General features: G+C 53.2%; 10 protein-coding genes across 10 annotated transcripts; 6 read left to right on the top strand and 4 right to left on the bottom strand.

The window, feature by feature from the left end:
* The first annotated feature begins 1,194 nt into the window (after positions 1-1,194).
* On the top strand, positions 1,195-4,684 carry BDV59DRAFT_94228 (RFX family transcription factor). Its single transcript, XM_073697376.1, has 3 exons — positions 1,195-1,503; positions 1,637-2,357; positions 2,414-4,684. The coding sequence occupies exons 1-3, from the start codon at positions 1,488-1,490 to the stop codon at positions 4,293-4,295; spliced, it is 2,619 nt and encodes an 872-aa protein (XP_073545216.1). The 5' UTR covers positions 1,195-1,487; the 3' UTR covers positions 4,296-4,684.
* Positions 4,685-4,749: 65 nt separating this feature from the next.
* On the top strand, positions 4,750-5,696 carry BDV59DRAFT_184545 (GNAT family N-acetyltransferase; the record flags this gene model as incomplete). Its single annotated transcript, XM_073690700.1, has 1 exon — positions 4,750-5,696. The coding sequence occupies exon 1, from the start codon at positions 5,017-5,019 to the stop codon at positions 5,692-5,694; it is 678 nt and encodes a 225-aa protein (XP_073545215.1). The 5' UTR covers positions 4,750-5,016.
* Positions 5,697-5,985: 289 nt separating this feature from the next.
* Positions 5,986-8,147, bottom strand: BDV59DRAFT_204409 (uncharacterized protein; the record flags this gene model as incomplete). The annotated part of the gene is made up of 5 exons (XM_073694461.1): positions 5,986-6,197; positions 6,246-6,381; positions 7,417-7,434; positions 7,490-8,031; positions 8,108-8,147. The coding sequence occupies 5 exons, from the start codon at positions 8,145-8,147 to the stop codon at positions 5,986-5,988; spliced, it is 948 nt and encodes a 315-aa protein (XP_073545214.1).
* A 432-nt stretch (positions 8,148-8,579) lies between these two features.
* On the top strand, positions 8,580-9,871 carry BDV59DRAFT_204408 (uncharacterized protein; the record flags this gene model as incomplete). Its single annotated transcript, XM_073694460.1, has 4 exons — positions 8,580-8,606; positions 8,661-8,955; positions 9,002-9,355; positions 9,426-9,871. The coding sequence occupies 4 exons, from the start codon at positions 8,580-8,582 to the stop codon at positions 9,869-9,871; spliced, it is 1,122 nt and encodes a 373-aa protein (XP_073545213.1).
* Positions 9,872-10,403: 532 nt separating this feature from the next.
* On the bottom strand, positions 10,404-12,877 carry BDV59DRAFT_184541 (uncharacterized protein). The gene is made up of 4 exons (XM_073690699.1): positions 12,681-12,877; positions 11,675-12,525; positions 10,944-11,618; positions 10,404-10,889 (listed from the first exon to the last, which is right to left on the bottom strand). The coding sequence occupies exons 1-4, from the start codon at positions 12,681-12,683 to the stop codon at positions 10,766-10,768; spliced, it is 1,653 nt and encodes a 550-aa protein (XP_073545212.1). The 5' UTR covers positions 12,684-12,877; the 3' UTR covers positions 10,404-10,765.
* Positions 12,878-12,988: 111 nt separating this feature from the next.
* Positions 12,989-14,653, top strand: BDV59DRAFT_184540 (E1 ubiquitin-activating protein AOS1). The gene is made up of 4 exons (XM_073690698.1): positions 12,989-13,174; positions 13,235-13,292; positions 13,352-13,523; positions 13,598-14,653. Exons 1-4 carry the CDS (start codon positions 13,135-13,137, stop codon positions 14,522-14,524), a joined length of 1,197 nt encoding a protein of 398 aa, XP_073545211.1. The 5' UTR covers positions 12,989-13,134; the 3' UTR covers positions 14,525-14,653.
* On the bottom strand, positions 14,654-16,741 carry BDV59DRAFT_184538 (Ytp1 family protein). Its single transcript, XM_073690697.1, has 5 exons — positions 16,575-16,741; positions 16,432-16,509; positions 15,494-16,336; positions 15,309-15,438; positions 14,654-15,253 (listed from the first exon to the last, which is right to left on the bottom strand). The coding sequence occupies exons 1-5, from the start codon at positions 16,695-16,697 to the stop codon at positions 14,940-14,942; spliced, it is 1,488 nt and encodes a 495-aa protein (XP_073545210.1). The 5' UTR covers positions 16,698-16,741; the 3' UTR covers positions 14,654-14,939.
* A 340-nt stretch (positions 16,742-17,081) lies between these two features.
* BDV59DRAFT_204404 (SWI5/SAE3 family protein) lies at positions 17,082-17,500 on the top strand (the record flags this gene model as incomplete). The annotated part of the gene is made up of 3 exons (XM_073694459.1): positions 17,082-17,141; positions 17,194-17,279; positions 17,341-17,500. 3 exons carry the CDS (start codon positions 17,082-17,084, stop codon positions 17,498-17,500), a joined length of 306 nt encoding a protein of 101 aa, XP_073545209.1.
* Positions 17,501-18,081: 581 nt separating this feature from the next.
* mdr1 (ABC multidrug transporter Mdr1) lies at positions 18,082-22,365 on the bottom strand. Its single transcript, XM_073690696.1, has 2 exons — positions 21,611-22,365; positions 18,082-21,552 (listed from the first exon to the last, which is right to left on the bottom strand). Exons 1-2 carry the CDS (start codon positions 21,959-21,961, stop codon positions 18,247-18,249), a joined length of 3,657 nt encoding a protein of 1,218 aa, XP_073545208.1. The 5' UTR covers positions 21,962-22,365; the 3' UTR covers positions 18,082-18,246.
* A 996-nt stretch (positions 22,366-23,361) lies between these two features.
* Positions 23,362-24,957, top strand: BDV59DRAFT_184534 (eL39 family ribosomal protein). The gene is made up of 3 exons (XM_073690695.1): positions 23,362-23,901; positions 24,052-24,152; positions 24,361-24,957. The coding sequence occupies exons 1-3, from the start codon at positions 23,896-23,898 to the stop codon at positions 24,407-24,409; spliced, it is 156 nt and encodes a 51-aa protein (XP_073545207.1). The 5' UTR covers positions 23,362-23,895; the 3' UTR covers positions 24,410-24,957.
* The last annotated feature ends 113 nt before the right edge of the window (positions 24,958-25,070 follow it).

Raw genomic sequence — 25,070 nt, 5'->3', positions numbered from 1 at the left:
GGCATGGTTTTCCAACGGGATCTTAATCTTTCAGTCCCGTGGAAAGAAATCGGGATACCTACTTATTCTGTGGTTGCATTGTTTGGAATGTTAATGTAGGCCTGACTAGGAGAACGAGGCATCCAGGTTTGAATAATTTAATGGCACTCATTTAACCAATCGCACTTCCAGCGGGAGTGCTGAAATAGGAGTATACCAGATTAGAGGCTGTCCATTGCCGACAAATAGAACAGCTACTCCTAAGCACATAAGGATACGGACATTTCCACCAGTTTGATAACTGACTACCTTCTGGTGTGAGAACCATCGTCGGTCGTGCAAGAGGCGACAGCTCCTTGGACTAGGAAATATGTTCCGCAAGGGGACAGCTCTACGGGCTCTGCGACTGGTTGCTCTAAGCCACAGGAACAGACCATGGACGGTGAAGGGGGATGAGATAAACAGTAGGAAGCTCTCACAGAGAACTAGGGACAGTAAACAGAGCCTAGGTAGCACTCTGAAATGAGACTGGGATATTACTCTTCTCCGGCAGAGTTGTACAAGTTACCGTTTACGCATGCGTAGGGAAAGCAGGGGGTTGTCGTACGCCATATTTGGATCAACGGATAGATGGGGAGCATGCATATAATACTGCAGGCAGCGATTAGACAGACTGCAGTTGTATGATTCTGCAGGTCCTTTGGAGCGCGAAGGAAACGGCGGAGCCTTGGTGTTGTTGAGAGTAGAATGCGCACGCTGAGCGAATGAAAGAGGAAGATGAGGAAAAGGCGCAAAGAGCTTACCTGAGCGGGCGGATGCTGGAATTCCTAAGAGCGGGAGTACCAGTCTGAAGCTCGATTATTCGATTGAGGATTGTCGATCAAGCAAGGGCGGACGAGGTGATAGTTTGCTTACTGGTACTTGGACTGTTTTTGTTATGATAATGACCAGGCTCACAGCGACAATCTCGGCAGATGCAGACACCGGGAAAATCCCATTCAATTGATAAAGCCCCACGAGCGTCAAGGGACGGCACACGACGAGGGAGTCGAGAGAAGAGCCGTCGATGAGTTAACGGTCTATAGAACTGAGTGACCGAAGGAGTAGTTTGTTTGGGCGGAATGCTGAGCTAAGCATACCACCACGTGACCCACCGGCGAAAACAGCTCGTTGCTTGAGGAACGGAAACCCTCTGTTTATCTCTCTCTCCTACCAGCCTTCCAGCTTCATCAACCACTGCGAACAACCTCCCTCCGCGGCTGCTATGAGTTTGCCATAGCGAGTCTGCTGTTGCCGATATCTTCTGTTGGATGTTCTGACGACAAATCGTCCCTTTGTCGAGTCTTCGCGTGTTTTGCCTCTGGTCATTTTCCCTGCGGTGTGGGAACGTGTGGTTGAGGCGGCTGCAGAGCATCAAAACAGACGCTATTGCCCGTGGTTACCGACCAGCTCGGAAATCAAACACCCACTTATAGGCAGTTACTCACGATCGATTTAATAAAAGAAGGATGCCTCCTGATTTGGGTAAGTGGACATGATATCGCTTTTCCATGATCGCTGGGTGGCCGTTTTCTTGTGGTTTTCCGTCTTGTTTTCGTATTTTTGACTGTATTGCCTAACTTCATGGAGCCTATTGCTAATGCGTCCATCCAACCAGTCCGAGCTGCCTCGCAGGCCTCTAGTGCTGCGTCGCAGACAACACAAATCATCCCGCCGCACAGTCGTCCAGGAACCGCCGACCTCATGCGCTCCCGCTCAGAAACGGTGGTATCACGGAACGGTCGACGACCCAGATCCAGAGGTTCTACCGCCAGCATCCATTCCAACACCACCCAACAGACCCAAGACCAGCAGATTTCCGATGGCTTTTCGCAATTCTTACCATCGCAGCCCACTGGTCATAATGTCTTTGGCGGAAACCCCGAGGATATCATAATGCGATTCGGGAATCAGCTCTCCCACACGGTCAACGGTTCCCCCTTGGAGGCAACGCTGCACGAGACCCATCACACCGTGATGCCGAGGGCAGAGGACTTCCCTAATCATGCAATGCACGGCCATCACTTGTCGCACCATTCTATATCATCGGGAATTCATCACGGTCTACCTGCAGTACCAATGCCTCAGTATCAATCCATGTATGACAGCGGCATTGAGAATCACGTCCCGGAGCCTGCTATGGAAGACAATGAACAGTCTGAGGCTGGTGGGAAAAAGAAAAAGGGTTCTAGCTCCTCCCTCGCAAATGACAACGAACTGCGAAAGCTCTTGCGGCAGTATGAGGGGTACACCCTCAAGCAGATGGCCGCGGAAGTTCTCAAACATGAGGGCGCAGGCGGCAAAGCTGAGAAGGTGAAACAAGTCTTTGCAATGATCTGGTGAGTATTTTCAGCGCGTGCGTAGTGTTCCCGGAGTTTCGCTGATATGCCTGTAGGTTGAAGGAAAACTGTAGAAAAAGCAGTGGTTCGGTTAGACGCGATCGTGTGTACTGTTGCTACGCAGAGAAATGCGGAACGGAGCGCGTTTCGGTCTTGAATCCTGCTTCCTTTGGCAAGCTTGTGCGCATTATCTTCCCTAATGTTCAGACGCGGCGACTCGGTGTTCGAGGAGAATCGAAGTACCATTATGTGGACTTGACTGTGATCGAAGAGAAACAACAAAGACCCCCACCGCTGAACCCCCAATTGCCTAGCAACCCTACTGGTACTGAAAGCATTATGGACAACAAAACGGAAAATGTATTGCAGAAACGCGTTCCTGCAATGCCACAGCCTCCCACCGATACTGCCGTGTTCCCTGCACCTACCGCGTCGTTTACACCGCGGTTCTCAACCAGTCCTTCAAATTTAGCGTGTGGTTGCCAGCCATCGTCTCGATCTAGTGATCACTCGGTTACTGTCGAGAATGTGCGAAGTCATGCTGGCAAGGTACTCCATCAAATGCTCCAGTTCCCATCGTCCGACGGTGCATCGGTCGACAACGAATCTCTTCAGCTCCCGGATATCAGCGGCTACCTTCCGGCCAACACAGACTCCAAGGTCGCTGCCGCCCTGGCAGCCCTGTATCGCTCACATTGTATCTCTGTTATAGACAGCTTCCGATACTGCAAGGAGAAGAATCTTCTGCGATATTTCTCCGCCTTCCACGGGACATTAACAGTCCCGGTGCAGAAATTGCTCACCCATCCTAACCTTGCTCCATGGATCAAGGAATGCGACTGGCTCATGTACCAAAAGATGATAGCTTTTGTGGCCCCTCTCACGACACAGGTTGTCCCTAAGCTTGTGCTAGATGCTTTTAGCTCCATCTCACAGCGTCTTACCACGCACATTGCGGAAACGTTCAAGGCCCAGCCGGTACATGTTTCCGTGGCGCGGTTAATACCAGCGCATATCTTTTGCAATTTGCTCAGACACATGCTCGACGTGAACCAGTCTGCCAACGCTGCAGCCGCCTGGCTGTGTCATCCCGACAACCGCAACCAGATGTGGTTTGACTTCAAAACCCTGGTTGACCCACAAGAGATGATCTCTCGGGCCAACATCCCTAGTTGCGCGGAAAAGGCGACCGAACAGATTTTGAAATATGATATTCGCGCCCTCCTTACTCCCATCACGGACGGGAATCCTGCCTGCCATCCTTTCTTCACCAGACCAGACCTCGAAGAGCATGTGCAAGCACATAAGTACCCAGTGGAGACATCAACAGGCGAGGATTATAACTTCCCGGATAAATGGGTGTCGTTCATTCTCAATCTACCGTCAGCTTTCCCCAACCATCGCTCCCAGTGTATCATCGAGAGGGTAGACGCTCTCTGGGACTGCATCCTCCGTCGATTGACTCTGGGAGGTGCCCAAAGTTTCAGCGCTTGGTGGATGACCAAAGTCTTCTTCCATGAAATGATGATATGGCAAGCGGCGAAGGGTGGGTTCATGTTTCACACCCCGAGCACTTTGCGGAATGCCGTTGCCGAATTAAGCCAGCATGGTCTTATGAAGCATCCAAATGCGCCCGACGTCCAGGACCAGTCATTCATGACATCGGAGACCCAGCAAGAGTCGAGACCGGACTCTGCCCCCCGGACCAGCTCGGCCGAAGACGTGACTCAGTCCCAGCCGCCAATGCAGGGAAACAGCAGTACTGGTGAAAATGAGAAGGCCACTGGTGTTGAGACCATGGCTAATTTCAACGGCCCGAATAACGATGACAGTGCAATCGATCTCGATGACGATTCAATGCTGATGACAGTAGGCAAATACGGAGACATGATGGCCTCTGATCCCGCTGATGCCGAAGGTGACGTCGTGGTCATATAAAGCTGATGGCCATTCTCGCATCAAGGCTGCCGGTTCTCTTTCGGACAACCTTCCTTTCTTTTTGCAGTGTTTTTACGGCTGGAGTTGGATTCTCTTTCAGGAGTATTTTCTTTTGGTAACTATTTCCATTCATGTCCCAGGGAGGTTCGGCGTTCGACGATCTTTGCACGAGAGACGAGAAACGAGAGAGCATGGATTTGAGACACGTCGGCCTGCACTACTACGGCTTGGTCAGGTTGACAATTATACACCCATTTAATAGCGTGGTTGATCCCGCTGTCGCTTAACCCTTTCTCCCTGTTTTGGCGTTTCATTTACTTCTCAAGCTTTCTGCAGAGCTCTTCCATGTATATATGTATGCCTAACATGATTGCAACCCTTGACGTGACATTGCATCGTATCTTAGGGGAGACGTAGGTCTAAGGACAGTACTGGTAGCATAAAGGGGGGTCTACACAGCCACACGGTATCCTCAGCCACGGCAAAGCGGGGAGAATACGATATATGCGCTCACCAGTTGTAGGAAGTTTCTTCAATTAATCTTGGGAGGAATACTGATTCAATTCAAGGCCGAGTCTTGACCAGACAGTATATATACCCCAACCGGCAGCTCAATGCCTTCACTCTTTCCCTTCTTGGGCACATCGTGTACTATAAGGGCATCATCTCATTGGCTCAGGGATATCTATATCACGACCGAAGAAAACAACACCACAGCAGAATGGCAGCAGCCACCGCAGCAGACGACTTCGTAACACTGAAAGCTCCCCTCCCCATCATCCCGCTCCCTCCCAACAGTGAGCGACCCATCATCACCACCAACCGGCTCCTCATCCGGCCCCTGCAACCCACCGACTTGGACGCCCTGCACGTCCTCCGCACCCAGCCCGAAGTGATGAAATGGACCTCCACGGGCCGCATCGACCAAACCCTCGACGAAACCAGCCAAAAGCTAGCCCTCTTCCTTCCGCCAAACGACGCTACAACGTTCAACTGCGCCATCTGCGCCAGACACTCGGACGAGCTCCTCGGCGTGGGCGGCTGCCATCTGTACCCCGGCCAACACGGTTGGCCTGAGCTAGGCTACATGCTCCGCAGGGAATGCTGGGGCCAAGGCCTCGCCTCGGAGTTCCTGGGCGCGTGGCTGCAGGCGTGGGCGGCCCTGCCGCGCGCGGACTGTGAGGTAACTGTCCAGAGGGGCATGAAGGCTGAGGGCGCCGCCGGCCGCGAGCATCTCATTGCTGTCACGGAGGCGACCAACGTTCCCAGTCAGAAGGTTTTGCTGCGGTCTGGGTTTCGGCGGCTGTGCGAGTTCACGGAGATTGATGGCGATGGCGGGGAGGGGGAAGGGAAGGGTGTTGTGCAGCTGGTGGCTTTTTGCTATTTCCCGTCGGGTTAAAGGGTGTTTGGACGGGTGGTGGATGATGGCTATTGCTGGGATGGTGTGGTGTGTAGCTGGAGTGTTTTGGAGAGAAACGGTGGGATCTATGTATGCGTCGTACGTTTACTAGTATGTATGGAGGCCGTAAATCTATACTTTCAGAACGACGAAGATATGAACAATCTAAAATGTACTCGCTCGTCCGGGAGTTGTTTGCTAAGAAATGAAATTCGGGGCTATGCCTTCTAATGGAAATGAACATTTATCCCGAAATACCAACCTCTAAAAAAAAAAAAAAGAATAACATCCTTACTCAGTCGGAAGGACAAGCTGGGCCCGGCCAACTTCCTTGCCCCGTGAGCGCATGACGAAGTGAAGTAACCGACCAGCAGGGGTAAAGGTCGTCTCGACCTCTGCTTCGAGGAGATACAGGAACTTCCCTTCCACGACTCGGTGGGAGAACTCATCCAACTTCAAGTCGTTGAAGTTGCACACCACCGTACTTTTTTGAACTTCTTGGTCTGATATTTGGTTAGCTCCGAAACAGAGATGGAAGGGATGCGACGTACTCCTTGGATCAATGCGGTCTGGAGGTGTGACTAAAGAGCACTCGTACACTTCAACCTCATATACCAAGGTGTCACCGTGGATATGGTAAGCCTCAATTGCGTGGTGTCTCGGCTGGCTGACTTTGTAGGCATCGCCCTGTATTGAAACAATTAGTTGTATCTACTAGGGGGTGCCATGACGAGAAACTATTATGATGTAAATACCTTTCTCAAGATCCATAGTGGCCTTCGAGCTGGCAATTGGAGAGAGACAGGTGGTGCCAACCACGCATGTGGGAGTCTGAAGGGATCGGTAGTGGCTACCCGTACGTCCTGGTGCAGGTCCAAGTTGAATCAGTGAAGTGCTGCCCATACAGCACGGCCCCATGCACGACTGCGAGGCGCCTGGAAGTTTATCTGTTAGGACTAGTAATCCACAAGTGGGATAAAGGCAAACACTAACTGCCCATTCAATGCAATTACGGTGCAGCCTTCATTGTTCTGGCGGAGTAATGTCTTTAGCCTGGACCGGAGATAGGGGGACGCACTGAAGCCGCCAACCAGGATGATTTTCTATTCCATGGTAATATGATTAGGAAATTCAATCCGTGTATCTGTATCGTGGGGAATGAACTGACGTTGATAGGCTTATCACATCTTCTGATCTGGGCCAGGATCGGCGCATAGATCCGGTCGATCACCGGATTGAATAACGACATCATCATTTCGGGGCGAAGCCTGAGTTCCTGCATCAAGGCATCGTATATGTCAGAGCACACTGCTCAATCCGGAAATTTGAGACCCAGAGAAAAGCCTGGCAGCACTGTCTCAGTACCCTGGAAGCTATGCTTGCATTGTTGGAACTATGTCATCAGTCTATTTCCCGGACGAATCTCTGCCGGGGGCAAATTCAGAAAAGGATCGCCAATTTCACGAGAAAGGAGCTGAAGGAACCCGAAGTCTATAGCAGCTGATCCACATATCCCCCCTGCGGCGGATCAGTCTGACAGTCTGGTGAACGATAAATAGCGTAACATACCAGTGGAAGAAGCCATCTCTCTGAAGTCTACCGTGGGAGTCACTCTTGAGATGAAACAAGTGGTGACGTCCTATGTGATGTTGTCAAATGAAGAAAACAAAGCTCGTACCGATGCTGCAGGCTTACCACGGTTCCTCCGCCACAATCACATACCAACCATCCATTCCCATCCTGAGTTGGGCATCAGCTGGGCACGCAGGAACAATCAAGGGAGTCTCCGACAAACCTGAAGTGCGGCCCGTTTCTGAGAGAGCATCGTCAATGTTGCAGCTTCTGGCTCAGAGAGGATAATGATGTGCTCACGCCCCTTAGCGGATCCAAAACCAGCACCACGCGCAGCCCTCTCCATAGCATCACGAGTCGCTTGTGACCGGGCCGCTGGGACCGTGATTATGTAGAACACCCGCATATCTTCGGGGTATACTTTCGGGATCTGATCGCCAATGTGATAACACACATATCGCAGGAAGTCACTGACAACCAAGAATGGGGACAGTGACGCGGGGATGTGTAGAATGCCAGATCCCAACGATTCTCGCATGGATTTGGGTGCGAATTCAAGGTCATCGACCCTTCCGTCCAGCAGAAGTTTCGTCCATGAGGACAGTTCAGCCTCTGGGTAGACCACGTACTCATGGCAGGTCGGGAGACCATTGTTGTATCCAATTCGTGATGGCACGAAAATGACCCCTAAACGCTGCAGAAGATCCCACCTTCCTAAAACCTTAACTTTTGGACGGGGTTCAGAGAGATCGAGGAATGCAACCCCTGGATAGAACCGTCAGCCAACACCGTCTCTATGTTGATATCGGTAACAGGTTCCTCTGACATGTTTTGGTCGTACCAAAATCGATTCCCACAATGAGCCGTTTTTCTGGCCTCATCATGTCACAGGAACTCATTAGATGATGAAGTACTCAAACGGGACCAAGAGAAGAGGACGGTTGACCTCCCCGTTTCTCTCCCTCTCGCCCGGAGGGTCTGCTTGCTTATATGGGGGCTCGTTCGACCGCCATTTCTCTTCCCTGATCTTTTCACACGTTCTCCAGGATTAAACACTGTCTCAGACATCCCATGAAGGAAAACGCATACGTCCGCAGTTTGGGTATGACAAAAAGAGCCTGGTTTCGGGGGTTTGGCGTCGGGGAGAAGCCGTTCACTGTTTGCCGGCAGCGGCCGGACAAAGAAATCAGAGACAGTGCTATTTATCAGACGGTCATCCTCTTGTAACTCTCGTTGCGTTTGTACTTTCCTTCGCTCGTTTGTGTGCTATAACTGATACATTCTTGTCTCTTCCCTAACTCTCCTTCAACATGATGGCTTCGGCAAGGAACAACAAAAAGGTAGGAAATACTCCCGTTTGACCAACCATATTCAAAGCTCTTACAGCTATTTAGAAACGCTCCGCGGCTCCTTCCGACAAGCAAGCTGGGTTACCCCCTCCAAAACGCCAGGAAATGAACCTACCCCCTCTGAAGGAGGACCAGGCTCTGGCCGCGGAACCGGAGCAGGTTCCAGCAGTCCATCCAGAGCCAACCCTCATTGTCAACGTGGAACATGCTCCTTCCACCGGGGAGGAGGAGATCTCCACCTCCAGGGCGAAAGACTGGGGAAAGGAGCCCACTGCCGAGGATCTGGCGGAGCGGAGAGCAAAAATTGAACGGCGCCTCTACCCGGAAAGGGATATCTGGGGTAACTACGTATGTGCAAAATGTACGGTCATTGATCAATTCTCTAGACCGCGATTGGATTCTGCTAGAAGGTCCTGAAGAGTTGAGGATGGACTATGCGTACTGGCAACTGGCGGTTGACGCATGGATCCATAAGCGCGCAATCACGCGAAAGGAGATGGCGGACCTTTCACCAAGCCAAAAGAGCGCAATCGTGTCCAACCTCAAGGGAATCCTGGTGCAGGAGCCTTTGGACTCGTTGATGGATCTTGTGCCTAAACCAATTGCTGTCCAGTTTCCAATTATATTTCTGAACGCGTATATCGTGAAAGATGTCCTGAGCAAGTTATTCGACAATCCTTTCTGGTACTTTGACGGGGAAAACGAACAGCTCAATCAAGTTTACCACAAATTCCTTCAGAGTAAGTGTGTGAAAGGTGCTGGGGCCTTAGTTATGGAGATTTGGGGTTCCTCAAGAAACCAATCCTGCAGCTAACAGGATTCATGCTGTGGCGTGGAGGGCACATACCGTCCGACTTGCCAACGCGGTCACGGACATAGAAGGCAATGACGTTGTGCTTGGGCTGTGCCATCAGGAGCGAAGAAAAACCGCCTTCCCTAGATTTGCTTCAGATCTCCTCTCCAGCGAGCTGTTCAAGTTGCTTCTGAAACCCATTCCTCCTAAAGAGAAACCGGCAAAGCTCAAGGAGCTCGCGGAGATTTACGAAAAGATGGCGGGAATTGCGTTAAAGCCCCTGGCACACTACGGCATTCCCTATGTTACTTGGCTGGACAGCCTGGGTGATACTTTTCCACCTGGCCACGAGATTATAACGACTACGCCTGCGCACTGTTGCGAGACTTGGGACCCGAGACTGAATGGTCGCCGCCTCTTGATGGTCCACTTCCCAGCCTTAATTATGCACGAGTGTCGGTAATTCGATCCTACTGCGGACGAGCCGCAAGTCATATGCCGTGGATATGTCGTCATTGAAGATTCTCCTACTCCGGATAACGAGAGACCCAAGGCTAGCAAGACTGAGAGTGTCTTACATGACTAGTACTTTTGTTGTTGATGATGTTGTTATCTGCTCTCCGTTCTTGCGGTTCTTCACCTGTTGAGTCGCTGGCAATGTCGTTCATTAGCTACACCTAGGCTTAGTTGCTTTTGTCAGTTTTGAATCTCTAGTCCTCGTTTTACTATCTGCGTGTGCTAATCCAACTCTTACCCAGCAAAGTGACAGAGCCATACAAGAAGAACCGCTGGCGTCTCCTGCTTGGATAGTAATCGGGATGAGTTCAATCAGCAAAGCAAGTTCATACAGCCAGCGTTGCGTGTTCCATGGCCCCAAGTTTCCCCGTATGTTCCAAGGTCCATCGTTTTGACTATTGTTATAGTTATCTTTGGATTTCTTTTCTACGAGACCTGCCGGTCCATCTGTGACAAAGGAAGTGATATGAGCTGAGTGGCTTAAAAGTCTTTGTTCGAATTGAACAGAGTACCATCCTCTCCAGTGACCAGAAGATTCCTTTGACGATTGCTTCTTGATGGTCTTTCATTGTAGTACATAAATATAAAAGACGAACCCGGGAGAGTATGTATGTATCAAACATGCATGAAAGCGACGAGGTGATGCAGGATTGGGTATGTAGATTGATACAAATCATGGAAGTCATAAGAGAGGTCTCACTGAGGTGTACAGGATCAGTATGCACCTATGCACATAGAATTTACACGCGCGGTCCAGTCTTTAGTCTGATAAAGGCCCTTGCAGAGTTGAAAGAAACCTCTATGAGGATGTACGGGCACAGCCCAATGATCATGACTGAGTTTACCTGACCTGTTGGGCAGGGAAAAATCTAGGGCCCGCGAACCCGTGGGCAATAATACTTTGGATGTCAATGTTACCCCCACTATGAGGGCTCCACAGCTTGACAAGAATATATCTTCCAGAACTGTATTAGATGCGATTAGCCAGTATTTCAGCTCACAAAACGGACGCAACATACGGAGGGGGATCAAAGTTGAGAGTGACCATGCTTTTAGTTCGTTCGATAAAGAATCTTGCATGAGGCTTCAGGACCTGGTGGTCTGGATCTGATTCGCGCGAGCCGGCCAGCTGGATTATACTGGGAATAAGACGCCGCCTCGGGTGTCCCTCGCGTTCCATGGCGTACTGACGGCGCATCATCCTCACCCGCCTTTGCAGTTCACGGCGTCGACGGCTGTACGTGCTCGTTGAGGTTGCATCGTCATCGCTCTCGCTCTCTTCACTTTCTGAACAGAGGAGATCGTCTTCCATCTGGTCCATGTGGAGCCGTTCGATCTGTGTTATAGAAGGAAGGTCTTCACGTTCCATCCCGGAAGATTCGATATTTCCAGACTGCTCGTCGTACTCAGTTGATACAGTAAACTCGGACATTGGATCCGTGGGATCACCGGTATTGGGTCCTCCGAGCTCATTGAAATCGGTCTCGGACTCGGAGCGAGCCTCCGAACCCAAAAGGGGAGTCCGTTCAAGAGCTTGGAGGGGAGTCCGGTAGGCATTTAGATATTCCTCTGAAGGCTGCATGGCGCCACGTCGGTTCCGGCGCCGAAGTGATGTGTGATGGATGTTATACCGAGCTGTTCGGGCGAGCAATTCATCGGACGTCATGGAAACGAAGACCATGCCTTCTTGAATCCTAGCGGAAAGTTCAGTAATAGGCACAGACCAATGGCGGCCCAAGGTACAACATACGGCGCATCATAGCCGATTTTGGGGGCTTTGATAACGATTCGCTTCAAGCAAAACGGCATCTCTCCGCAGTGTCTGAGGATCAAATTACACCGATCAGACTTGGTACAATAGACAGAGGAATCGTTCCGAAGAACGTTTTCCGGCCACGAGCTTTCTCCGCCAGGTTCAAAGGTGCCCCCATCGCAACTAGCCACTTCCATCTTGAGTGCTCCTGGCACAACCTGCCCCTGGTGGCCGTAGCGGCAGCTTTGGAGACCTTCTCGATGGTCATCTGACTCCAACTTTCTACGTTTGACCCGACTCCGGTCGTTGCCACAGTCATCGTCAGCCTCCTGAGGCATGACTGGGGGCGTTCCGATATGCGGAATCGGATCGTCCAGGAGTGAAGTGGACGGACTGTGTCCGACCCCTTGAGCTGTTTGACCGCCTCCTCTGGCTGTGTGATGCCTGGCAGACCCACTGCCTGACCGGGAGGACTCCGGGGTGCTTGCACCTGAATTCACGACGGTGACGTTTAAAGCAGGCAATCGCGGGATATCTGGAAGCGCATGACCCTCATGACCAGCACGAGGGCGTTCGTCTCCGCGAGAACGAAATTGCTGAAGTTGCCGTTCAACATCAGCACGGGCCTGTTCGAAATTCGGCTGATCCCGGACGTGGCTGGTTCGGTACTCGTTTATCTCTCGATTCAGTGTCTCCAATGCACGGGAGGAAGGGTTCCGGTCTCGCTCGGAGTTCAACAAATCTCGGAGATGCTGCAGACGATTTGCATTGGGTCGAGACGGACGATCTCCGCTACGGCTTCCACGGGAGGTACGGCGAGATGCAGGAGGATAGTCGTAGTTTCCCGACTACAGACAGCCCAGGGCCAGACAAGTCAACACACATGCAAGTCAGGGATGAGATAAGGGTTCCTTCTTTTGAATGTTGTCAAGTTCAAACGGAGAGACTCGGGGCAGTTGCAGGTCTGTTCGCAGAATGAAAGAAAAATGAGGTCTCAACGTACCATCCTGGGGAAGATATGCGCGGTTAGTTGGATGGAGTGGGCGGCGGGAGGGGACAGCAACAAACTATACCGATACAGGGTAAGGCAAAGAAGAGAAAACGACGGCGGTCAAGAGAGGGGAGTGAAGAGACAAGAAATCAGCGGAGAAACAACAGAACATGAGGCAACAGAAGGAAGAGACGAAGGTGGAGTCAGTCGGGATGAAGAAGGATGGTGGGCCGATAAGGACGAGAGGACGAGGTTTATCGGCAGCACGTGACGAGGATGTCATCGTCTCCAGCAACTCCGGACTTCTCTCCTCTCCCATTCACATCCCTTCTCTACTCTCACACTCCTCTTTGGGTCCCGCAGACTCTGGCTTTCTAGCGTTGCTTTAGTTACATTAATTCTCTTGAACCCCCTCATTCCTTCTCGTCTGCCCCTCTTTCCGGAGCAAGTTGCCCTGATTGGGACCATGGAAACCCAGCAGAGTGCTTCACAGTCGATCAGTGCAGGTGAGTCCCTGCTCAATTCCCAACCGAGTCACGACTAATACGTCATGCGTCGTATAACAGACGAAATTGCACTCTATGATCGTCAGATTCGCCTCTGGGGTGTGAAGGCCCAAGAAAAGTGAGCTTCCCTCCAGCGTCGCACGTCCGCTCCAACTAAACCCTCCGTTCCACTCACAGACTTCGCTCCGCCAACATCCTATTGATCACCTTCAAAGCGCTCGCCAACGAGGTCGCGAAAAACCTAGTCCTGGCCGGGATCGGGACTCTGACCATCATCGACCATGAGACCGTCAAAGAGGAGGACCTCGGGGCTCAGTTCTTCGTAACAGAAGACCAAGTCGGGCAGAATGTGCGCTCCCTCCCGCCGCCTACAATCCCCCCGCTCCTCATCTCATACACTAACCGGGGAGAGAGAGAGAGCAGCGTGCGCAAGCAGCGTCGGCCGCAATCCATGCCATGAACCCGCGGGTCCAGCTCCGCATCGACACCGAGGACGTCCACAGCAAGCCGGCCGACTTCTTCGCGCAGTTCGACGTGACGATCGCGACGGAGCTTGACTTCGCAACCTACACGACCATCAACGCGGCGTGCCGCATCGCCAGCCGCCCCTTCTACGCCGCAGGCCTGCATGGCTTCTACGGGTTCATCTTCGCGGACCTCATCACCCACGACTTCGTCATCGAGCGGTCCCGCTCCAACGCCCCCTCGGCCCCGGCCACCCAGGAGACCCCGACACGGAGCATCGTCCAAATCACGACCAAGAAGGAGAACGAGCGCGTCGTCGAGATGGTCACCAAGCGCGAGACCTACTCCCCACTCATCCTGGCCAACACCTCCCCGCTCCCGGACGACTTCACCCGACTTCCGCGCCGCCGCCGCCAGGTCACCCCGCTGCTGACCTGTCTGCGCGCGCTGTGGGAGTTCCAGAAGCTCTCCGGCGGCCGCACCCCCACCTTCTCCCACCAGGACCTCGAGCTCTTCACCAAACTCACCCGCGACCGCCACCAGGAGCTGAAGCTCGACATCGCCACCCTCGACTCCGAGTTCCTGCGCACCTTCCTCCAGAACCTCGGCTGCGAGCTAAGCCCCGTCGCCGCCTTCGTCGGCGGCAAGCTGGCCCAAGACGTCATCAACGTGCTCAGTGCCCGCGAACAGCCCATCCAGAACCTCCTCCTCTTCGACGCCGACAAGTCCCTCGCTCCCATCTACCCGCTCCATCCTTTCTTCCCCCCAGAGGTCGAGAATGCCCTCCCCGCCATGCCGCCCGTCGCGGACCCCATCCCGCTGGATGCTGACCCCGTCACTGGGCCGACTATGACTCTCCCATCGCTGCCGCCTCCGAGCAATTAGGCGTGGGGGAGCCAACGGCCGTATCAGATGTACTTTTACAACTGCTCTTTGGGCTTGACATAGAGTCTCGAGCTAGATTCACGACGTGTACGATAGATGCAATAAATCTGGGATGGTGATATTCTTATTACACCTTTTTTTCGGTACATTAACCTGTCAAGGGTCGAGAAAACCCCAGCACACTCGTAGGATATAGTTAAAAGACATGGATATGCATGCATGCGCCAAGACAGATCTATACAACGACATCACGAGGACCCGAACGCCACAAAATAAGACGAACCCAGACGGTAACCGGTGCCGGAATTATAATTGTTATTTTTTTCAAAATATCAGAGTGCCTTTTTTGGGGTGAGGGTTGATGGCGAGAAAATAACGCAAAATATAAATCATACACGAGGTTGTCAGGAGCCCTTTAAGATCGGCTCGGAGCGTCCTTTCCAACCAGAGGAGCGCTCTCCTCATCTTCGGCCTTGCGCGGCCCCATCGTGTGGTTCCCGGCGCCCGACGCTTTGTTGTCATCGTCCTCCTCGTCCGAGATGAGGCCCTGGAGCTCAAATGCCTCGGCGTCATTGATGTGCTGGGCCTCGGAGGTCGAACGCGCATGGCCGTTCATGAGCCGCGAGGGACGCTGGCCCGGTTCCGCTTCGAAGGACTCGCGTGAGGGGGAAGGCTTGGCCGATTCGGGCCATGCGTGGACGGCGTAGATGTGCAGGAGGACGTTGACGACTAGATTCGGTTAGAGGGGCGCGGGACAGGCGACGGCGGGTGCAGCTGGACTTACAGAGGAAGAGAATGAAGGCGATGCTGTACAGGATCAGGATATACGACACGTGGGTGATCTCGGCCTCGTGCAGCAGTTGCATCTGTTCCTCGGTGGCACCCATAAAGAGGAATCCGGAGGCATAGAGGAGCTTCAGGTTGTTAGCGAGCGAGACCGGGGCCGACAGCGCGCGGGATGCGACTTACGAAGGGGGTTAGGTACTGGAAGCTGTTGGGGTTCGAGCCATCCGGGCTGACGGTGCTCTTGTCCCTCAGCACGAAGGAGATCTCGATGATCCGGGTCAGCGCGGCCGCCATCAGGGTGTAGCCGAAGATGCTGTGGATCATAGTGCTGATCATCAGGGTCTGCGGGTGGGCGGACATGGCGTAGCCGGTGAGACCGATGACGATGGCGGGGATGAGGTTGCGCTTGGGGCGGCCGTCGCGGCTGCGACTCAGCCAGATGCCCAGCAACCCGGCGCACCACCAGACAATGCCCATTGTAGTATGCTGCAGGTCGTTGTGCACCCAGGGGCCGCCCCACCGGTGCTCGGTGAAGGTGTTGACACAGCCCCAGGCGGCGATGACGAGCGAATCGAAGAACTCCTGGCTGCGACCGGTGCGGCGGAGCCAGTACTGGCCGACGAGCAGAAGGATGGTCAGCAGAATGCCGTATGCGATGAAGGCGCTGCCCATGATGAAATGCGCCAGGCACTGGCCGAGGTGGTCATCGCGACAGAAGCCCATGGCCGTGATGCCGCCGAAGAGCATCTGCACCCAGCTCGCGACGGGCATGGCCTTGCCGAGGACGCCATGGAGGACGACGAAAACGCGGCGGATGCGTCCGTGGATGCCCTTGGACAGGTGGAGTTTGAGATAGAAGCCGATCACCACCTGCGCCACCAACATGAACATCAGAGTGTTTGCGAAAGAGGCGTGGACGTTTTTGGAGAACTGGCGACCCTTGTGGGCGTGGCCGAGGAAATAGGCCACCACGGCGACGACGGTTCCGACAATCTGGAGAGGCACATGCCACCGGGAGCGCACAATCTACCGTATGAACAGATCGGAGGTAAGCATGGACGGACGTACGGTACGACCTGGGGCGGTAGTCGGTCGATTGATGGGTGGTGAAAGAGACATACCCCGAGAACCATACCCAACGGGAAGATAATGCCAAAAGACAGGCCCATCAGTATCATATGTACCCATAACGTCGAGTCCTAGCGAGGCAGTCAGCGGGAGTGGGGGGTGAAAAGGTCGGGATGATGTGGTGTAGGACACGTACAATGGGGTCTTCGGAGATGGCGGCACCTTCGGGGACATTCTCATGGCCGCCATGAGCCAGAACGGGGGAGATGAGGAGCAGGGCGGCGAGTAGCCCTCGTGGATGGAGAGGGTTTAGTATCATGGTGGAGGGGGAGGTGAAAAGCAGGAGGGGAATGGAGGAGGAAGAGAGGGAGAGAGAGAGAAAGGAGGAAGAAGTGAGGGCGAAGAATAATCGGCAAATCAGACGGCTCGGATTGGGCGGAGCGATCTGGATGGGCTGATCACTTCGTGCTGACTATACCGAGTAGAAATTCAGATCAGTGTTTATTTGAAAATATAAATGATATAGTACAGTAATAAATGATTGAATATTTCCCGAATATTGCAACTGTAAAGGTACTGAATATGGGGTAGGTGATTGGCATCCTGCATCAAGACGGCGGAGTATACGGAGTAGTAGTACCTTAGTATGCCATCCACTAAGTCCAACCTCAACTTCACCACCAAATCCCATCCACCTTTCTCCATGTCTCCACCGCCCAGTTCTCCCTCAATTCCCACCGACAACGGCAGGGAGAAACGACTGGTACTGTTCTCACGCATCCAACCAAGCTAGTCCGTCACTCACACCTCTCTAGAACAACCTCCGCGCCTCCATTGCAGACTTGGAGTCCCAGGTCGCCCAATGCGAATGTCAAATCGCTGCCATCACGTCCCAGCTCAAGTACGTCCCGGACGAATGTTGAGGGGAACAGGAAAGCAGGAACAACAGACTGACCATCCAGGAATGACCCCTCTGTCACCGTGCAACGCCATATCCGTCTCCTACACGACTACAACGAGATCAAAGATATCGGTCAAGGGCTGATGGGCCTCATTGCAGACGCGCGAGGGATGCGTCAGATCGATGTGCAGAAGGAGTTCGGGGTCGGTGATCGCGATTAACCCGAGCGTTCTACTAGGATTTACTTGGAGCACTGCGCCGTGGCCCTGTTATGATGCAAAGGAACCAAATGGATCCATTCGATTTCTTGAAATGTTCGCCGGTGGTAACCCCCGACTTTTCGCTCTAGGTAGAAAAGGATACATAACGCCTCGCCCACGAAGCAAACATTAAACAATAGGATCTATCCCTGTGCAGTGGAGACGGGCATAAACTTGCAATATCAAACAATGAGAAGGGAGGATAACCATAGACCATGGCCACATGCACATTATGAAAAAGATACGGTCAGAAGAGAAAAATGCAAGGGTATATGAAAAAAGGACATGGCGGGATCATCATTAGTGCGTCTTTCCAAGACTCTGTAGATTAACCAGTTCATAGTAGCGACCCTGTTTCCGGATCAGTTCTGAGTGCGATCCGCTCTCGACGATCTTGCCCTGATCGAACACATAGATCACGTCGGCTTTTTGGATCGTACTGAGTCGGTGCGCAACTGCGATTGTCGTGCGGCCACGAGCAGCCGCATCCAGCGCAGCCTGCACAACCTTTTCGGATTCCGAGTCAAGAGCCGACGTGGCTTCGTCCAGGAGGAGGATTTTGGGGTCCCGGAGGAGGGCGCGAGCAATGGCCACTCGCTGCTTCTGTCCACCAGACAACATGCCTCCCTTGCTGCCAACGACGGTGTTGAATCCCTCCCTATAGGTAGAGGGTTAGCATATGCATATGCAGGAAGAAGCATGACAACTTACGGGAGAGACATGATGAAGTCGTAGATGTTGGCATCCTTGCATGCCTTCTCGATGGCCTCCTCCGACACCTCATCGTCCGTGACTCCGAGCATGATATTGTCCTTGATCGTTCCTTGGTACAGTGTAGGCTCCTGGCTGACCAACGCCATAAAGCTGCGGTACGAATTGACATTGAGGTCGGTGATGTTCTTGCCATCCAAAAGGATGCTGCCAGAGAGCGCGTCGTAGAAGCGCTCCAACAGCGCAATCGTGGTACTCTTACCACAGCCACTGGGCCCAACCAAGGCAATATACTGCCCCGGCTTCACCGTCAGGTTCAGGCCCCGCAGGACAGGCTGCTCAGGTCGGGTCGGGTAGCGGAAATGGACGTCCCGGAATTCAATCGAGCCGTCGACCGACTCCAGGTTCTCTCCCTTGTCGGACCAAATGTCGATGGTGGGTCTTCTATCGAACAGATTCCGGAACTGGGCGGCGGCGTTCTTCGCCTTCCCCATGTCGGGCGAGAAAGAGAAGACAGTTCCTGCGGACTGCGCACCGAAGAGGATCTCGGAGAAGACAACGAAAAATTTGAAAATTGAGTACTCATGCTTACCAAGCAAAGTACCGCCATACCAGAATCCAAGGGCAACGCAGAAGAAGACGAGCGCCTGCGAGGCCGCATAGAGAAGAGACGACTTGGTCACGGAGATGAGACTCTTTCTGCCCTGCGCCTCGAGCTGCGAGTGGTACGAGTCCCACACGTCCTGTTCGCGAGTGAGAGAGGCAACCGTACGGATGGCTGATGTCGCTTCGCACGCATAGCTGGCAGAGCCTTCGTAGGCGGCCTTTGAGCGTCGCTGGAACCGGGCAAGCATATAGAAGCGGTAGAATCCACAGCCAAGTAGAATCGGGACAACAGAAATACAAACCAGGGCGAGCTTCCAACCAAGAGACAGAGCAATAATGATAGCAGCGCCCAGCGTCGTGGATGTCATGAGAATAGTGCCCAGCGTCACTCCGCTCACTCCAGACAGGTGCTTTGTCTCGGTCGACAAGAACGAGGTCAACGCACCGGTGCTATTCTCCTCCCGGTCGAAAAACGTGATGTCCTGCCGAAGGATCGAACGGAAGGCTTCACTACGGGCGCGTCGGATCAGCCGTTCGGAGCAGACAGCAAATGCGGCGCCATTGGTCGATAGGGTAATGAACTGGACGATTCCGACCACGAAGAACATCAAGGACCAGAAGTTTGCATCGGACCGAATCTTGTCAGCCATTGTGCTGCTATATGACAGCGAGCTGATTGCCTTGGCGTAAAGAAGGGCTTGAGTAGGCTGGCCACCTCCTGCCAAGATCGAGAAGGTCAATCCGATGAACATGTACATAATCTCCGGCTTGTTGAAGGAGGCAATGAATTTGATGAGAGCAAAGAGAGAGTACTTCTTCTGCACCTCCGGAGTCCGCTTGGAAAGGATCGCGCTAGACACGGACTTATGGGTGCCGGAACGTGCTATCTGGTTGACAGCCACTTCATCTTCGTCTTCCAACGATGCTGAATTCGTGCCCGCAGACTTGATGCGCGTCACCTCCTCCGCCAGGTAATCCTCATTCATATCGTCATCAGGGTTCATATTTTCCGCGTCTCTCTCCTCGTTAATCCGCTGGGCCTCAACGAGACTGTGGTAGGTGCCCTTCTTATCGACAAGTTCGTCGTGGGTTCCTTGTTCGACAATACGACCACCCACCAGGACGACGATGTTATGAGCGGTCTTGATGGTTGATAGACGATGGGCGATGACGATCGTGGTCCGACCTTCGGCAGCCTTATCCAGCGCGGCTTGGACGACCCCTTCCGACTTGGTGTCCAAGGCAGAGGTGGCTTCATCCAGCAGAAGGATCTTGGGGTCGCTGACAATCGCACGCGCGATCGCAATACGCTGTTTTTGGCCACCGGAGAGCAAAAATCCACGCTGACCGACATTAGTCTCGTACCCTTCGGGCAAGGCAGTGATAAAGTCATGAGCGTTGGCCATCCGAGCCGCATGCTCGATCATTTCCCGGATCTTCTCTTCGGGTTCGTTCTCGAGCTTGGTGCCGATGAGACCGTGTCGGATATTGTGGTAGATCGTCGTACCGAAAAGAACTGGTTCCTGACTGACGAGAGAAACCTGCTGACGCAGCCAACGGAGGTTCAATGTCTGGAGGTCGTGGCCATCCAGAAGAACCTGGCCTTTCACGGGGAAATAGAATCGCTCCACCAGACCGACGACAGTACTCTTTCCCGAGCCAGACGGGCCCACCAAAGCGGTCGTTTTACCGGCGGGAATATTCAGGGACACACCATCCATGACGGTGACCTCGGGGCGAGACGGATAGATGTGCTTGATATCACGGAACTCGATGTTGCCTTGCACGTCCTCGAATTTGGCTCCCTCTTCCGAATAAGGGTCCAACGGAGAGACGCGATCGATGGTGCTGTAGATCTTCACGGCGGCCGCCAGGGCGTTTGTAAATGCCTGTCCGTTCGGGGCGACGTTCCCCAGACTGAAGGACCCGATCAGGATGGCCATCAGCACGGTCAATACCTGACCTACATTCACCTCGCCGTCCACTAGGAAACGAGAGCCCATCCAGAAACCAAGACCGTAGTTCATGAACATGATGCCGAACATTGCCCCCACCATGAAACCAAGGATAATCTGGGTCTTGGTCCCCCACTTCTCGGCTTCATGCAGGTGGACTTCATATTGCTTGGCCAGCTTGTCCTGGGTGCCAAAGGCGGTGGCGTTGCGGATGGAACTGATGACCTCCTCGGCGACGGTACCACCGGCACCATAGCTGTCCAGCGACTGCTTGCTGTATTTGACGATAAACCGAGAGCCACCGCCCATGGTCAAAACCAGAGCCACGATGGTTGACGAACAGATCAAGGCCAGCTTCCAGTACTTGATGTAGGCGACAATAAAGGCGGTGACAAAGGTCGCGATGGCAGTCAATGTGAGACCGACCTTCTCGGAGATGCCGTCCTGGATGAGGTTGGTGTCGGCGGTGATACGGGTGGTCACTTCACCGGCACCCAACTTATCAAAGTAACCCATGTTCTGCCTTAGGATTGACTCCAGGTAGTGCTCCCGGATCTTCTGAGTGATGTGCTCACCGGTGTAGATGAACCCCACGGTGCTGATGTAGACGGTCACGAATTCGGCAATACCCAGGTACACAAAGTACAAGACGTTGTGGGTCAGCTGGTCGTAGTACACGGAATACTCGACCGTCCCGAGCACGATTCCGCGCATGTTATTCGCCAGGGACCCAAACAAGATCTAGTTCAGGGTTAGTCGTCGCCGTCCAGCGACTTGGAGCCGGAAAAAGGACACATACAGTGAACAACGGCAATGCAGCGCCGGCGGCGATAGCGCAGATTGCGCTGACAAAGATAACGAGCAGGTCCATTCGTGAGGCATAGCGAAAGAGCGAGATGAATGAGACACTCGACTCCTTTGCGTCCAACTGTTTCTTCAGGATGGATTTCTCATCTTCGGGGAGGTGAGCGTAGAGTACATCGTCGTCGACCGCAAGCGCGGGGCTTTTTTGCGAGGACGATGGACGGGACCCAGCTTGTTCCTTGCCAGCGGAGGGAGTGACTGTGGAACCAGAGTTTACTGAATGATCTTTCAAGCTGTGGGCCTGTTCGACAGTAGTCGTTGGCGTGTTGGGTTTCTCGGCAGACATGGTGTCGGGATGCGTTGAAGGCCAAGCCTCCCGAGATCTAGAATGGGTCCAGTAGTGATCGATGCGATAAGGACCACCAGACCAACTATCCCATGAATCGTGACGGTAGATGTAGACGAGGGAATGAAGAGAAGAACAGAGGGTAAGAAGGATAAGTAGGAAGAAGTGATCAAAGTTGGTTTGGTTGACTGGTCAAAAACCGGAAACAGACACGATGGAGCAGAGGTCTAGAGCTCGCGGGAGGAGGAAGAGGCAACAACGGGCAGAAGGGCAGTGAAGAAGACCGAGAAGACCGAAGTGAAGACGGTGACTTTGCCCGGGAAGATGATGGAATATAATCCAGTCCTGTTTGTACTAAAGCTCCGTGGTGAGATTTTTTTAGTTCCTCATTAGGAGAATTCTGGTCGGAGCGCCGACTTGCCGACAGCGGGTTTATGCCAGTCCCGTGGTTGCTTATCCTCCTTATGATTCTATTCTGGGTTAATCCACTGGTCTGCAGCTGACTCACTATGCAGTAGACTCTTATCTGACTACTCCATAGTATACTCTATAGTACCGTACCTACTACGTACTGCATACTCTGTTACTTCTCCCGTCAAGCTTTACGATGAAGAATTTCGGAGATTTCCCCCCTTACATCTTACCGCCGTTGACAGATCGGGATCCTCCAACGAAGGCAATCATCGGCGACTTGCACGAGGAATCCTCCATATGTTTGGTGACCGTCAACTTACCACCCCTTTAGCCTCTTTAGGCAAATCCACGTAACAGGGGAGTTGGAGATTGCGGTCGGAAACGCCCCGTCAAGCTGGATCCACGGACCGCATTATCGTATCTCGTTTACCCCAGTCGCATCAAGCGCGGGAGGTGATTGGCGAGAGGCCGTCCCTCATTTCGTCCAGGTCGGTCAGTCGGCGTTGGCCACTCCGACGTCTACTTCACCGGCTCATTATTATTAGCCCTTTGTCGGGATACTCAGCCACCAGTGTTCGTTCTCGACAGTGAAGACGTGTCCGTTTGGGACAAATGATTCTTCTCTTCCCTCGCCGGGTCCCGGAAACTCCCCTCTCCGTCGCTTATGCCCGGATTCCCTCCAGGCTTGGTCATCGGCTAGGTGGGCGATCGGGATCGCGTTTGTAGAACATTCCTTTGACTCATTCGTTCGATGCGACCGTCCCCGCAAAAACTGTGTCCGGCGGGATGACATGTCGTGAGGTCCACTTTCTTGTACGCAGTACAGTTATTCTACGAACCAGCGTACGTAGGACTCCTGCGTATGTACGGCCTACCTAAGCGAGGTCTAGACATGATTACCCCTGGAGCCTTTCAGGCATCCATCTTGTCATCACACGTAGAGGTCCCGGCATGGTCGTCGACCAGTCTAGTTAGAAGTTGAACCCGTCTCCGAATGCGTCTGCTGCAACCGGGAACACCGTCCTGTCGCGAGATCGCCCGAATGGAGCGGCGCTCCGTGCCGCATCGTTTGAGATACATCATGACTTCGATCGACTTCTCCGATTTTCTGAGTCATCGAGCAGGCATCCATGGTCGACACTCACCCTCACCCTCACCGACTAACGGTTACTCCGAGCCAGTAGATTCGCATCGCGGTCGCCAAAGGATCTTCCTTCTGACAGACCCTGGTAGAGAGATTTAACATCTACTATATAGAAAGTAGTCTACAAATACTAGTGGTGAGGCTGGTGCAGGGCCCCCAAGTACAGGAAGTACAGAACTCCGGCGTACTAATCGGGCACTGCAGGCAGAAATCATGCCTGAGGCCACAACACGACGAATCACATGACCCACCCGAAGCGAACGCTAAGCCCTGCCCGCACAAAAAAACCACCACTCCGGAAGGCTCTTGAGTCGGTCGACAACCTCACTATCGCCAGTCCATCCATCTCAGCTCGCCGTCGCGACAAGTCTTCAAGATGCCGGTTAGCATTCCTCCTCTCCTTTGCGAACCCTCACGGGCCACAGTCAAAATTTGATTTGAAAAATCCCCGTCCAACCCTCTCGGGGAATACTCGTTCTGGCCGTCACCGTCACGATGAAAACCGCTGGCTAACGCCCTTTCTCCCCTTTAGAGCCACAAGAGTTTCCGCACCAAGCAGAAGCTTGCCAAAGCCCAGAGGCAGAACCGTCCCATCCCCCAGTGGATTCGTCTCCGGACCGGTAACACCATCAGGTAAATCTTCGATCCTTTTTTTGACTTCTTCGCGAGCCCACCGGTCGGAACGTCCTATCGTCGAGCATATCAAGTTCTGGGATGGCGGATAGGCATCAGCGGGGATGAAATTCGGATGGATTAGAAGCTCAAAAGGGCCTGAGCTCGATTCGCTCCGACTCGGTGGGAGAAGAGACACCGGACGCATGCTGACCTTTCTGTCTCCCAGATACAACGCCAAGCGGCGGCACTGGCGCAAGACCCGCCTCGGTCTGTAAACTCGAGGCCACAGCGACCGAGATGTTTGTCCCCGATTGTTTCGTTCGATTGTGATACCGCCGACGTTGCTCGCGATGGTGAATTTGCGTCCTGACCTCGGCCCGCTGTGAACTGTGTCGCCTCGTTTTCCTTTCCCCATCGGTCCGTTCGGCTGCACGACAACTCTCTTCCCTTGGAACTATCGGTCTCGGTTTCGTTCAAGGTCAATGCGGTCGGGACGGGTCTAGGCGATTCGGGCTTCATGTGATGACGGGTTCGGTGACAAATGATGAAGCTGCAATTTATTGTACACGAGCTGAAGCAAAATCAAAAATTTATGATGGATCATGAGCAGTCAACGAAGATGATTCGGGGCATTTCTGTCTTGTGGGGTGATTGCATGGAACGTCGAGATCCATGCGTTTTAGCATAACTGTAATGACTCGTTCTTGATTGTGAGACTTTCCTGCTCGAACGGGACTACGTAGGGTATCTAGTGTAAAACCAGTCGGGCTTGATACCCAGCTGTCGAATGGATCCAGGAAGTGCTGTACCACAGGCATGACCGATCCGGCCGTCGTAATGGAAGTCTTGCTACATCTGGGCTTAGCAACTCCAGTGGACCTTGTTTGGTAGAAACCTTAAAACGGCTACCGCCGAATGTATATTCCTAACGCCATA

This window comes from Aspergillus ambiguus (genome assembly GCF_047715705.1).
Source record: "Aspergillus ambiguus strain CBS 117.58 unplaced genomic scaffold BDV59scaffold_32, whole genome shotgun sequence".
NCBI classification, from domain to species: domain Eukaryota; kingdom Fungi; phylum Ascomycota; class Eurotiomycetes; order Eurotiales; family Aspergillaceae; genus Aspergillus; species Aspergillus ambiguus.
Note: the sequence above shows the minus strand (reverse complement) of the source record. Positions and strands in the feature narration are given on the sequence as shown.